This window comes from Dendropsophus ebraccatus, chromosome 5, assembly GCF_027789765.1.
Source record: "Dendropsophus ebraccatus isolate aDenEbr1 chromosome 5, aDenEbr1.pat, whole genome shotgun sequence".
In the NCBI taxonomy this organism is placed as follows: Eukaryota; Metazoa; Chordata; class Amphibia; order Anura; family Hylidae; genus Dendropsophus; species Dendropsophus ebraccatus.
The window spans coordinates 97360013-97374858 of NC_091458.1; the positions used below are offsets into that span (position 1 = coordinate 97360013).

At 40.7% G+C, this 14846-nt stretch overlaps 1 protein-coding gene across 1 annotated transcript in view; it reads right to left on the reverse strand.

The window, feature by feature from the left end:
* Nucleotides 1–14846, reverse strand: part of COL4A1 (collagen type IV alpha 1 chain) — a 147543-nt gene that overhangs the window by 60543 nt on the left and 72154 nt on the right. The window contains exons 10-21 of the mRNA XM_069970761.1: nucleotides 11278–11358; nucleotides 11018–11080; nucleotides 8532–8567; nucleotides 8406–8447; nucleotides 7224–7307; nucleotides 6025–6069; nucleotides 4194–4253; nucleotides 3338–3382; nucleotides 2697–2750; nucleotides 2313–2354; nucleotides 2013–2106; nucleotides 1777–1812 (exon numbers count right to left, since the gene is read on the reverse strand). Of these exons, the coding sequence (XP_069826862.1) occupies nucleotides 1777–1812; nucleotides 2013–2106; nucleotides 2313–2354; nucleotides 2697–2750; nucleotides 3338–3382; nucleotides 4194–4253; nucleotides 6025–6069; nucleotides 7224–7307; nucleotides 8406–8447; nucleotides 8532–8567; nucleotides 11018–11080; nucleotides 11278–11358 (682 nt within the window). The remainder of the gene's footprint in view (nucleotides 1–1776; nucleotides 1813–2012; nucleotides 2107–2312; nucleotides 2355–2696; nucleotides 2751–3337; nucleotides 3383–4193; nucleotides 4254–6024; nucleotides 6070–7223; nucleotides 7308–8405; nucleotides 8448–8531; nucleotides 8568–11017; nucleotides 11081–11277; nucleotides 11359–14846) is intronic.

Genomic DNA, 14846 nt, shown 5'->3' on the forward strand with positions numbered 1-14846 from the left:
ATAGGTCACTCATATAGTGAAGCAGTCTAACAGGACTTGCACAACCAATGTAAAAAAAAAAAAAGTGAAAAACATTGAAACGAAACATTTGAGGCATAAAAGCCTCATACAACATATATATATATATATATATATATCCAATAATCCTCCTGATACACATGCCAGGCTTCCAGCTCAAAAGAAAAAACAGCATATCTTACCTTGCTGAAGTATCAAGAAACATTAGCAGCCGCCCAGGTGAGGACACAGGTCTGGCAGCACCATGATACTTACTGCAGCAGCTTCATGGCTTCCCTCACACAGCGGCTCCATACAGCAGAGAAGCTGAGCGATAACTTTACTAAAAAGTAAATAATCTCCTCTCTGATACAGCAGAGCAGGAAAAACAACATTTCTATAAATTTCCCCTCTCCACACGACCATGTGGAAAGGAAGAATCTTTGGAAAGGAAAGTCAGACACAAACATAGGCCTGAGCCTGCTTCCCTCTCCTACCACCTGTCCCACAGGAGGACAGAAAAAAACACAAGGAGGAGGGGTCTGTATGGCCTTCTTATAGGGCTCCTAATCAATCTTTTATTAGTACCATCTGTCCTACCATTGCAGGAAGATAGGATCTTCCCCATTTGTGCTGCTGCTGAGGACGTAAGGGAAATATATATTACAGCAGGACCTCTATATACACAAAACAAGTAGAAGAACCAGCACATACAGGACACTTAGTTTGCAGAGCCTACCTGCTGCCCTTTATCAGGTCATGTGTCCGATCACATGACCCGTGACATCATCAAAGGTCCTTCAGACTCAAAGGTCCTCTTTCCTACTCGGCTGTAGGGAAGATTTGTGATGGAAGACAGGTGCTCGGGGGCCCCAGTATGTATCGGCGTGGCCCCTAACTGTCACATGCGGCCTCTAGGGGCCCAGTCCCCTTTGTTACTACACTTTTTTTTCTTTTTTACTAACAAAAAAAATGTAGTAACAAACGGGAGTGGGCCCCTAGAGGAGCTGGGGGCCCCGGCATTTGCCCTACTTAGCCGGGTGCTGACGCCGGCCCTGATGTTACTTATGCAGGGGTTATGCTAATATTATCTGTACTGTACCAATTTTAGTATATGTGCTGCTAAAGCATCCCCCCCCTGGACACTATCAACTTCCATACTTGTCATTATCTTTTCAGTCTCCTCCTCCCTGTTTTGAGCCTGCTGCTTTGTGCTGAAGACACACTAAATTGTGTGTGAGCTGTTCAGTCTCCTTCTCCTCCCCCTCCCTTACAAGATGGCTCATGTAAACAGCTCCCTGGTCAGGTGATTCTGCACTTTGTAATGACAGGAGGATGAATGACCTCACTGTGATTAACCCTCTCGGCATCAAAGAGTGAAGATTCAGCTGGCCAGGGAACCTGTTTACATGAGCCGTCTCGAAAGGGAGGGGAGAGGACATTGAGACGGATAGAGGAACTCACAAAGTTTTTTGTGTCTTCAGCATAAAGCAGCAGGCTCAGAACTGGGCTAAGGAGACTGTTAAGTTAATGACAGATATGGAAAAAAATTTGTAGTCTCTAGGAGGGGGGATGATTCCACATGTATTTTACTTAAATGGAAATACTTTTAAAATGTAATACATATTTTAAATTTAAATATAGTGCTGATACAGGACTGCCAGTAACTGCCAGGAGGAAGAAGTACTCAGCCTCATTCACGACTCATTTTTCAATTAATTTCCCAGACACCTTAAGAAAGTAGTCATTTATGATCTATATGTTTTTTTAATACTGTACCTGGTAGTCCGGGGTTTCCTGTTATTCCAGTTACACCTTAAAAAATAATAACAAGAAAAAAATAAATGTTGGCATTTAGGAATGGTAAATAATATAATATGATATATAATATGTCATGAGGTATACATTTGAAAAGATGTTGGGCAAACCTGAGGCCCAGATTCAGACATTTTCTGCAACAATTGGGAACTCCTTTCTTAATGTGTTGCCTGATTACTATAAAATGTAGTCCTTACCTTTGGAACCCTTCTCTCCTTTGCTGCCAGGATAACCAGGTGGTCCAGTATCTCCTTTTTCTCCAGTTACAGTTTCATGGCCATCATGTATTACCTCAAATGAAAAAAAATATAAAATGATCAACACATTTGTACTGTAACTAGTTATTTTGTGCCCATATTATGGCTAAATGTCTAGGCCTGACCTCTGCCAGTTAAGGTTATCGGAAAAGCAGTCAGGGCTGGGCCTGTGTGAAACCAGCCTAAGTATGCTAAGTCGGTAATAAGAAATAACATATATTTGAAAAATTCACAACTTACTAGTCCTGGGGGTCCTGGTGGTCCAGATTCACCTTTTTCTCCCTAATAAATAATATAGTTCAGTCCATGACAGTATCTCAAGTAATTTACGAGTAACATAAAATGTTAACTAAATATGTTAGTTACAATTATAACCATAAGGCCAGGAAACAAATAGAATGTAATGCAAATTGTTCACTAAATATGGTACCCTGGCCTAATGGTACTATTGTATTGTAACTTCCTAAACCAAAGAAACAAGAATAACAGAGGATGTCAACAAAGTAATAAAGTCTCTTAGCTTCATAATATTCTTTGGCAAAGAAAAGGAAATCTAATAACTAAATCTCTTGGCCATATATAACCTTTAAGTTTTTAAGCACACTATGTGCACATTGTACTTACTTTTTGTCCATCCTGTCCTGGAATTCCATCAAATCCTTGTCTACCAGGTATACCCTAAATATTTCAGGAAATTAAACAATTAAATATCATCTTGTTCAAAATCATATTCTCAACACGGTACTTAAGACTATGCTCACACGACGGGATTTTGCGCCCGTAATTGCTGACGGCTGTTAAAAAGACATCCGTTATTTGTCATTGACATGATCATGATCATTATAGACAACCACCAATGGCAAATAACAGATGTCCTTTTGATAGCTGTCGGCAATGCCGGCCACAAAAGCTTGTCGTGTGAACATAGCCCAAGTCTGTTAAAATTTATGAATAGTACAGTATATAGTAAATTGGGAAGTTATACAACTTATTTGCTTGGTATTTGGTTTTAATAGAATCAGTACAGAAGTTAGGCAACATAAGTTGGCACTTAAACACAGTAAAAGCACTATGCTTAGGGATATTTAAACTGTAATGTTTTGCATAACACGTCATACTGTCAAGCATCAGTGTTTATAGCCCACAGCTGAGGTGTATGTATTTTTGATTTGTATAATAAACAATAAGATATTGTGCACTAAGCAATATACAACATTAGTGTTATATATATTTTTATTGGTTTTATTATGGGATAAAATTCTTACATCATATCCTCTTTGTCCTTTTTCGCCATCTTTCCCAGGCTTTCCCTAAATTAAAGACAAGATATAAGATATAATAACATTTGATTACAAAATCTAGCCTCCTGTATTGATTTCTATCTGTTTTAATCAATGGGAACAAGGAGGATTGCAGACAGAAAACTTGCAGTATTTGCCTTATGCTGCATTTACACGGAGCCATAATTCGCCTAATCGATTACCAATTTTGAAGTAAAGATATGTAGTTTGGAAAATTCGAACAATAATCGTTCCTTGTAAACGCAGCATTAGAGATAGAAAAGGAATTCAAATTTTTATTAGGATTTAGAGATGAGTGCAATTTGACCATGCTCGAGTCTGATAGTTCAGTATTTAAATACCAGAGGATAAAGAAGTTGGATGCAGCCTTAGGGGGTCCTGAAAAACGTGGATACAGCCTATATACAGCCTCAAGCCCACTACCCTGGCAGCCTGGGGAAGCTGCACTAACAGAAGAGGTGCTGCCACAGGCGGAAGTAAGTATGTTACAAGATCTGTTATGCTATGTTTGATATGGGGGCCAGCCATTTCTAGCTTCGTCCCTGGTATAATGTGAATTATTTCAATTGTATGGGGCGACCCTCAAGAAACTATGGGGCTGTTAACTCCAGTCCCATGTTTGCCATGTTTGTTACAAAGGGAGAGCTTGGACAGATTAGAATTATATAAGGAAGCAAAGGATGGGACCTGGAGGAAGACCTGGGACTAGGGAGATAGGACCCCTAATCAACATGCATCATAGCAGCTGTGTGGGCTGCTTCTATTGTACGTATTTCCATGATGATACTTCTACTGTGAAAATATACATTATAGCACTTACTCTCGGCCCTGGTTTTCCGGGTTCTCCTTTTTCCCCTTTAATACTTAATCCTGGTTCACCCTGCAATAAAATATGATCACAGCGTAAACATTTTTGTATTCCATCTTAATAGATAGGGTTTGTAATTGTAAAGCAAGGGGTCTGGTAGTGACCTTCTTGATATTAGAGATGGCACTGCAAGCAATGCACATATTCTACAGTCAGAACTCATGAAGGATTTATTTTCAATAGTCACTTATGTTTACCTAAGTTTCTAGGTACATATATGCAAAGAAAGTGTGGGTGTTGTTATAAAGTGGGATACAAAGTGGTTAGACGGTCTCTGACTCTCTGACTTACTGATCTATGCTTCAGAGGCTCACAATGTTCACTCTTATTCTTCCTAATCTTGATCCCTGTGACCATAGATCACTATTAGAGATGAGTGAACCTCGAGCATGCTCGAGTCCATCCGAACCCGATCTTTCGGCATTTGATTAGCGGTGGCTGCTGAAGTTGGATAAAGCCCTAAGGCTATGTGGAAAACATGGATATAGTAATTGGCTGTATCCATGTTTTCCAGACAACCTTAGAGCTTTATCCAAGTTCAGCAGCACCAGCTAATCAAATACTGAACGTTTGGGTTCGGATCAACTCGAACCCAAACCCGGTTTGCTCATCTCTAATCACTATATATAAAGAATAGCTCTTGTTCCAAGAGATACTTACAGTTCATGTGACGCCTGCTCCAGGAATTCTCTATGCTCTATGAACCTGTAGCTGTTTCTCCATTGCTGTTGTAGACACACTTCTCTATACCAAATTAACACTACCCCTCACAAAATTATGACCAGGTGCTCTTTCAGTAGGAATTATGTGACGCCACTACAATTCTTTGGCCCACACAGCAATCTTCTCTTCTACACGGCTATTCCACTCCAGCAGCTAACAACCTTTCACTCTAAAGGTCTTATTAGACGAAGCGATTTTTAAAAATCAACAATAAACGATTGCAAACAAGATCGTTAGCTTGAAATCGTTCACCATATTACACAGAATGATTGTTACTATGATCGTTTACTCCATCTGATCCTAGCAAAAGGAACAATGTGGAATTACACTGAATGACTAGTGAACGATTAATGAATGAATGTGGAATTACAGCAAACTAATGTAGAATTACAGCAAACGATTAATAATGATTTTGGTCTCAGTACCAAATGAACGATGATCGATTTCTAGTTGGTCGTTTGATCGTTGCCCGCATTTACACAAAACGATTATCGTTTAAATTTGAACATTATAACGATAGTTGGTACGATAATCATCCTGTGTAATAGGACCCTAAGGTCCCTTTTACACGGCCTGATATTAAGGAGCAAGCGAGTACCGACCTGTCAGGTCAGCTCACGCCTGCTTCTTGTTTGCTGTACGCTGTTGGTGCTATTACATGCACCTTACTTTTACAGCTTAGCACTACATTCTGCTTGCTATTATCTCTGCTGCTCTAGCAGGCATTCTAACCCCTGGTCACACAGCACAGCTTTCTTTTGTTAATACCAACTTTGCACCATGATGTTTAACCCAATAGATATTGTAAAGGTGAGAAGATCAACATAAGGACATTTCAAACACAGCAAAATAACAGTGGGAGAGAATGAATGCATCAATTACATTTACAATTCTCACTCACTCTCAACTCACCAATTTTCCCCTTCCTTATAGAAAGACAGACATGAAATAGATAGTGTCATTTATTTCTGAACACAGATGAGATTTTATATTTTGTTATATTTTGCAAAAAAATAACAAAAAAACTGTTAAACTAAAGAAACCTAAAATAAACACTTACCGTATTACCTTGATCACCTTTATCACCTTGCATACCCTTTTCTCCCTATAATGAGGGCATAGAACAAACATATTATTATTATTATTATTATTATTATTATTATTATTATTATTATTATGCTGAAAAGTAGACAAGTAATACTATATGTAGGTAATAATATTCAAAGAGGATGTACCATCAGGTACATCCTCTTTAATCTGACCCAGGGATAGAACGGCGCCGTCAAGGGGAAGCCGATGCTGTGGTCCGTTTTTTGAACTGCGGACCAGTTCCTGTGTACGGCGCCGTTCTATCCACAGGAGGCGGGCCGGGCCGCCCCCAGTGGGAGGAATCCCCCTCCCCTGTATGACGCGTCTCCATTGATTCTAATGGTCCATGCTCCATTAATCCTGATGGTACATCCTCTTTAATAATGACTGGCTAATATTCGTTTAGTGAACTGTTGTTCTGAAAGTTTGGGTATGGAGGGGGAGGAGAGTTGTTGGAGGGTGGGGTTGAGAAAACTCTGTAACTGTTTGTTATGGCAAAAACTTTAATAAAAATTATCTGATTTAAAAAAAAAAAAATGACTGGCAAAGTAACGACTTAGCTTAGGAATTACTAAAAGGGCAGACTAGACTGACCAAGTGGTACAATAGTAAATTGTAGAAATTATATAGTATCATAATATGGCTTTCAATGTCTCATTTTCATCTTTTTCTAATAGTATTTCAATAAGCAACGTGCAATGGCATGCTTTTTACAAACATACATGGCCCTCTATGCCTGAAAAAATCAGCTCTTTACTGATTTTGTACTTGAGGGTAAATGTTAAATGGAATAAAATCCTCAGCCTGACAATTCAGTTTATCCTTCATAATAAAGTCTCACTAATCATGACTACATAAGCATGCTAAGGGGGCTCAATATAATTTAGTATTTTACCTCTTTACTAAAGTCTTGACAATGTTAGCTAAAATAGCTCTCACAAGGAACAGACAAGTTGCAAATATAATGTATTATGGGGTTAATTTATCAAGGCTTGCATAACAATGTTTTTGCCATAAAAAAAAGTCAAAAATATTAAAACATGTCATATCAGACATTTCTGCGCTTTGCCCAAAAATGTGTAAGCATTGCAAAAAAATTTGTATCTTTTTTTTTTTTTCTTACACCAGTTTTGTTGTGGAGAATTTTTATTATAAGAAAATGTACCTTACCTTTTCTCGATACCACACTGAACCAGGTGCTGAACCAGGTGCTGGACCTTGTGGACCTGGAGGTCCAGGTGGTCCTGGTTCCCCCTGCAAAAAAAAAAAAAAAAAAGAACACACAAAATCAGCATGAAATTAGATAACTATGAACATACAGTAGTCCTCCTAGTGTAAAATGAATCAATACTCAAAATAGCTTACTCAAAGCTGCAAATGTAAACTCTACATATAAAATATTAAAGGACGAGTTTCCTTGGGGGAAAAAAATCATTGAAGTTGTGTAACCAACCAGATGTATTCTTTAAGTTTGATTGTAATTAGTAATTAGTATTAGCAGGATTTTACAATGAACAATCATTAAATGAACATTATTATAACTGTGCATGGAGTAAAACACCATTGAATTCTTTACAATATCACACAATAAAAATAGTTTTGGCCCAAGACTAGTTTATGGAGAGAAAGACTTTCATTCAGTCAAACTAAAAGAACATGGGTGGAAACAGAGGTAAACTGACAGCAATCAATGCCTCCAGGTATTAATGGTTATGGGGTTATTATCAACCACTACAGACCTGTTAGGCTAGGTTCACATCACATTTGTGTCCTTTGTGGCACGGATACAACTGCAAAATGTCAAAATGGAGTAGCAACATATTCATGCATGGACAGGCATGAGCTCCATCAATTTTAATATCAGATGATCCAGATGTAGTGACTAGTCTGTGTCTGTCTGTGTACAGATACATCAGAACCACATTTTGGCTCACTGAAGTGCATATGAGGAGATAGCAGATAACAACGTGATTTGTGGGTGTCTTACCACTGGGACACCGATTGACCATGAGAACAGAGAAAAATATTTTCCCCGAAATTAATGGTGTGGACTTTGTTGTCATGGACAGTGGGGGCCCAGCTATATGCTCAATATCCTTTATCCTGTGGATATGGATATACTCCTTTAATTAATTATCAAGTTAATAAACAAATTAATATTTTACTGCCTTTCCATGATTTTCCTGCAACAAGGTCGACTCACAAGAAGAACTATTTATTACAGATTGTCACAGATTGTATGGTCCTAGATTTTTATAAGTAATTGCACAAAGGTGGATGAACCAGTCCCCCAGTCAGTATTCGTACACACATACGCACGCACAGATATGAACTGGAAAAAAAAATATTCACCTTTTCACCCTGTGGTCCATGGAAGCTTAGACCCATTGAACCCTATGAAAGTACAAAATAGAGGTCATTTAAAGACTCTTTAATGCTAAAATTAACTGCTATCTTTAAGTTATAACAAACACCTACCTTTGGTCCTGGTTGCCCGGGGGGACCAGGTGCTCCCTGAAACAAAACAGAAATATAGCAATGTTGGTATATGTTTACAATTATACAACAGTGCAGATGTGTTTTGTAGTAGGCTGAAGAGCTATGATAAGAATAATTTCTTGTGGCTTTTAATCAGGTGGAGATAGGAACAATATAGAAGACATCTTACAGAAAATATGCTAAATAAACCAAAATTAACCATATATAAATAGCCGAATTTCAGACATGTTATTTACATAATAAAATAACTTTGGTATAAATATAGGAAAATTAACCTTAGTGACTGCTGATATCAGGGCTGATTCTGGGGTCTGTGCCGCCTGAGGCAAACCTCAGGCCGTCGCCCCCCTCACTGGCACCTGAACCAACACCACCCCCATCCCCCCGCACGCGCGCGGGCCCGCAGCAAGCTGAACACCAACATACACTACCAGCCCCACTCGCGCCCCCACCTCCCTGGAACACCCAGGGACCGCGGCCGCCACCAACATACACTACCAGCCCCACTCGCGCCCCCACCTCCCTGGAACACCCAGGGACCGCAGCCGCCGGGGCTCTTCAAGGCCGATCTGCCCCTTTAAAAGCAGGGGGCTCCACTACCACTAGCTGTTCTAACCAGTCCACTGAGCTTCCGGGACAGGTCACCTGATGCACGCCGGCCCCTTAAGCTCACAGCTCCAGCCTCGCGCGCCGCACCTCTCTAGTCTCCTGCTTGGTGGCATACATGTAACAGCTGACCGCACAGGACCACAGGAGAGGTGCGACGCGCGGGGCTGGAGCTGTGAGCTTACAGGGCCGGCATGCATCAGGTGACCTGTTCCGGAAGCTCAGTGGACTGGTTAGAACAGCTAGTGGTAGCATAGCCCCCTGCTTTTAAAGGGGCAGATCGGACTTGAAGAGCTCCGGCGGCCGCAGCCCCTGGGTGTTCCAGGGAGGTGGGGCCGGTAGTGTATGTTCCGGAGGGGCCTGGCAGGTGGCCCTACAACTGATAATCTGGGCGGCCCAGCGGGCATTTGCCCGGTCCGCCAGATTATCAGTCCGGGCATGATTATGCCGCCCCCTGCAGGACCGCAAAATCTGCCGCCTGAGGCTGAATACTCATTCTGCCTCATGGCAGAAGCGGGCCTGGCTGATATACATTTTTAGGCCATGTTCACACAATGTATCTTTTGCATAAATCACGAACGTTGTTGCAATTTGCAACAACGGCCGTGATTTATGCAAAGGATACGTTGTTTGGGGAATTAATGGAATCCCGGCTGTAGCGTATACACATAGTATATGCTCCGGCCGGGATTCCATCCGGCCGCAGAAAAGTGACATGTATAGCGGCCGCAGAAAACCCTGTCAGTGCACACTATTGAGCGGGCGGCTCCAGCGCACGCTCCACAGTATGCAGTGGGGAGCTCTGATGCGGGCTGGCACGGATGCGCCTGCATCAGAACTCCACGGCTGCAAAGATCATCCGGCCGGTACTGCAGTACCGGCCAGGATGATCTTTTCTGAGACCGGCTGTTCCGTGACCAGGCCGGGTAACGGAAAGGCCGGTCTCTTACGTAGTGTGAACATAGCCTTATGGTGGTTATTAAGGACACTTATTCTAATCCACTTTTTTTTTACACTAGTCTCCCAGGCAGAGAACAGGGGAGCTCAACTGTCAGGAGCAAAGAAACCTCCATTTCTAGTAGATTAACCCAGTACATGCAAGGGATCTGTGTTTGCCATTCTCCAGCACCAAGGTTTCTTTGTCACTCAGGGACCTTGTGAAGGCTTCTGGGCCTGCCATAGGTGCCTAACTACTGTGCTGTGCCTGCAGCATCCTGTCAGTGTTAGGCTGCGTTCACACTACGTATATTTCAGTCAGTATTGTGGTCCTCATATTGCAACCAAAACCAGGAGTGGATTGAATACACAGAAAGGATCTGTTCACACAATGTTGAAATTGAGTGGATGGCCATCATTTAATGGCAAATATTTGCTGGTATTTTAAAACAACGGCTGTTGTATTGAAATAATGGCAGTTATTTATTGTTATATGGCGGCCATCCACCCAATTTCAACATTGTGTGAACAAATCCTTTCTGTGTTTTTAATCCACTCCTGGTTTTGGTTGCAATATGAGGACCACAATACTGACTGAAATATACGTAGTGTGAACCCAGCCTAACACTGAAAGGCAGAATACACTGCACTACAATACAGTCCCCTTGTGAGCATAGTAAAATGATAAAGAAAAGTAAAAGTGAAATGTAAGTAAAGTAAAATATAAAATTAAGTACCCTTTTTCTGCTTAAAACATAAAAAATATATAAATATTTGCTATTGTCATTTCCAAACTGATCAATAAAATGTTAATATTTATCTCCCAATGTAAACACTGTAAAAAAAATAATCAAACTGGTGTAGATTTCGGAGACTGCCCCCCCAAATATCTATCTCTCTCATTTTGTTAAATAGATACTTACCGGTCGTCCTGGTGGACCAGGAGGTCCTAGTGGACCTTCAAAACCAGGCAATCCAGGTGTACCCTGTATAAATACAAAGAGCAGAGTTAAAATGCACAAAATAGTAACTATGGCAATGTATAATAATGTTCACACAAGTATAAATCCATACAACTTGCTTTAATCGAAGATGCTTCTTTATTCAGTGTAGGTTATATGATGTGTATATATAATAATTAGAAGACATCTATAGTTACTATTGTTATACACATTTAACTTACTGGCAATCCGTTGATTCCAGGTAAACCTTTTTCTCCTTTTATCATTAACCCCTGCATGCCGATAACATCTCCGGGATCTCCCTGGAAAAAATACAGATATTAGAATAAATAAAGCAATGTAAGGTAATGGAACTGTGGTTAATGTTAAATCAAGAAATAAACAGGAGAGAAACGAAATGTATACAGTATTTGTTAGAATACATATAAATGGAGGGCTTTGAGCATGGAACCTGTACCAAAATGATTGTAACATGAAGAGACTTTACTGTAGTATCATAAAAATAAAGTAATACGTTACAAGGGGTATTACAACTTTAGGCTGGGTTCACACGCTGTAACTGTGCGGCGGTATTTTTTATGTGGCTGTAAATGTGCGGGTGAAACTACTGCCGTGGGAAAAAATAGACATGCGGCTCAAAACATACGGTCATTTACTTGGAAATCTGGTTCAACTAAAGATAACAAATAAAATGTTAAGAAAGTGATGCAAACACCTCTGGATGCATCTGGGAAAGCAGGGAACACAGTTTACATGAATCGCTATTACCGGGGTTTGCGATCCTCTGCACTATAGCCGATGTCTCTCATGGTTAATATATTGAATTAATAAAACACATTTTCTTTGTAATAAAGTCCCTTTTATTGTTCAATAATTAAATGTAAACGATTCCATCATTTTGCAATTAAATATACTGTTAAAATAAATATATATATAAATAAATGTATATTTATATATATATTTATTTTTTGACAGTATATTTAATTGCACAATGATGGAGTCGTTAGAATTAAATTATTGAACAAAGAAACTGTATTTATTTAAACGAAAATGTGTTTTCTTAATTAAATATTAATTAGTACAGGAAGCTCTATAAGCCGTTAATTCATATGCCGGCAATAGAGCATTCTGTACTAATCATCACTTTACTTTAATTAAAACATCAAATGTTTCTTCTAATTATGTTATGACAATAGCATTATTAGAAGAAACATTTAGAATTATATGTGCGCTCAGCTGATTGGCTGTTCGGCTGAGCGCACATATAATAAGCCGGTCCGCAGTACAGTGACTTCATTGTGCTGCGGACCAGCGAAGAGGACACATCGGGGTGAGTATAGAGCTCTCCCCACCCCCTCCCCGGCACTGCACCCCTCCCAGCAAGGAAGGGGGGTCACTTAACCCCTTCCTTGCTGGGATGGGTGCAGTCTGACATCAGTCTGGCCCCCAGGGGGTTAAGGGGGATACGATACATCCTCCCTTAACTCCTTGGGGGCCAGACTGTAAGCAGCGATCTGTAAAGATGCTGCATACTGTAAGGTGCACAACACCGCTCACAATGATGGGTGTTGTGCTCCTGTTTGTGTGTTTTTTGTGTGTTTCTCCCTTTTTGTTTTTCAGATATCGGTATCCTGGGGATTACGTCGGATTCCATGGACTACGTCGATGACCAGCGGTTGTTCTTTGAATTTTTTTTAATAAAATGGTCAATGAGGGGTGTGGGGGTGTTTTTATTTGAATAAAAAAATTTGTAAACTTGTGTCTTGTCTTTATTTCTTTACTTTATAGACTTAGTAGTGGAAGCCGTCTAATAGACGGAATCCATTACTAAGTTGGGGCCTAGTGTTAGCCAGTATAAAATGGCTAACACTAACCCCCTTATTATTACCCCAGTACCCAATGCCACCAGGGGTACTGGGAAGAGCCGGGTGCCAGTGGTCCCGGAGCGTCAATATTGGCGCTCCTGGACCGGGCGGCAGCAGGCTGGTAAGATTTAGGCTGGGGAGGGCCTAAAACAATGGCTCTTCCCACCCTGGTGTTACCAGGCTGCTGTCGTTTGGTTTTTAACCCGGCTGGTTATAAAAATAGGGGGGGCCCTATGCGTTTTTTTTTAAATAAATAAATAATTAAAAAAAAACGCATAGGGCCCCCCCTATTTTTATAACCAGCCGGGTTAAAAACCAAACGACAGCAGCCTGGTAACACCAGGGTGGGAAGAGCCATTGGTTTAGGCCCTCCCCAGCCTAAATCTTACCAGCCTGCTGCCGCCCGGTCCAGGAGCGCCAATATTGACGCTTCGGGACCACTGGCACCCGGCTCTTCCCAGTACCCCTGGTGGCATTGGGTACTGGGGTAATAATAGGGGGTTAGTGTTAGCCATTTTATACCGGCTACCACTAGGCCCCAACTTAGTAATGGATTCCGTCTATTAGACGGCTTCCACTACTAAGTCTATAAAGTAAAGAAATAAAGACAAGACACAAGTTTACAAATTTTTTTATTCAAATAAAAACACCCCCACACCCCTCATTGACCATTTTATTAAAAAAAATTCAAAGAACAACCTCTGGTCATCGACGTAGTCAATGGAATCCGACGTAATCCCCAGGATACCGATATCTGAAAAACAAAAAGGGAGAAACACACAAAAAACACACAAACAGGAGCACAACACCCATCATTGTGAGCGGTGTTGTGCTCCTTACAGTATGCAGCATCTTTACAGATCGCTGCTTACAGTCTGGCCCCCAAGGGGTTAAGGGAGGATGTATTGCATCCCCCTTAACCCCTTGGGGGCCAGACTGATGTCAGACTGCACCCATCCCAGCAAGGAAGGGGTTAAGTGACCCCCCTTCCTTGCTGGGAGGGGTGCAGTGCTGGGGAGGGGGTGGGGAGAGCTCTATACTCACCCCGATGTGTCCTCTTCGCTGGTCCGCAGCACAATGAAGTCACTGTACTGCGGACCGGCTCATTATATGTGCACTCAGCCGAACAGCCAATCAGCTGAGCGCACATATAATTCTAAATGTTTCTTCTAATAATGCTATTGTGATAACATAATTAGAAGAAACATTTGATGTTTTCATTAAAGTAAAGTGATGATTAGTACAGAATGCTCTATTGCCGGCATATGAATTAACGGCTTATAGAGCTTCCTGTACTAATTAATATTTAATTAATAAAACACATTTTCGTTTAAATAAATTCAGTTTCGTTGGTCAATAATTTAATTCTAACGACTCCATCATTGTGCAATTCAATATACTGTCAAAAAATAAATATATAGATAAATATACATTTATTTATATATCTATTTTTTTTAACAGTATATTTAATTGCAAAATGATGGATTCGTTAGAAATAAATTATTGATCAACGAAAGTGTCTTGATTACAAAGAAAATGTGTTTGATTAATTTAATATATTAACTATTAGAGGCATCGGCATTCGGCATCATTGCCGGCTATTTTTGAAGTACTCCGTACGGACCGCCTGTAAATCATCGGCCGCATGTTCAGCCGCAAACAATGGTCTTGTTCATTTTTTACGGGTCCGTTTACGATAGGGCCGTAGATTCAGAGATAGTGTGCACTGTGCAGCCGCATATCCTATACTTCCAAGCATACACACGAACCACCAAAAATACCGCCGCACAATTACAGCCGCAAATACAGCCGCACTCTTACAACGTGTGAACCGAGCCCCCCATGGTTATTACGTCACCCCGGACCTTGTTAACTGATGTTGTATGAATGGACTTTGCTTCATGGATATAGCTGCAGCCAAAGTA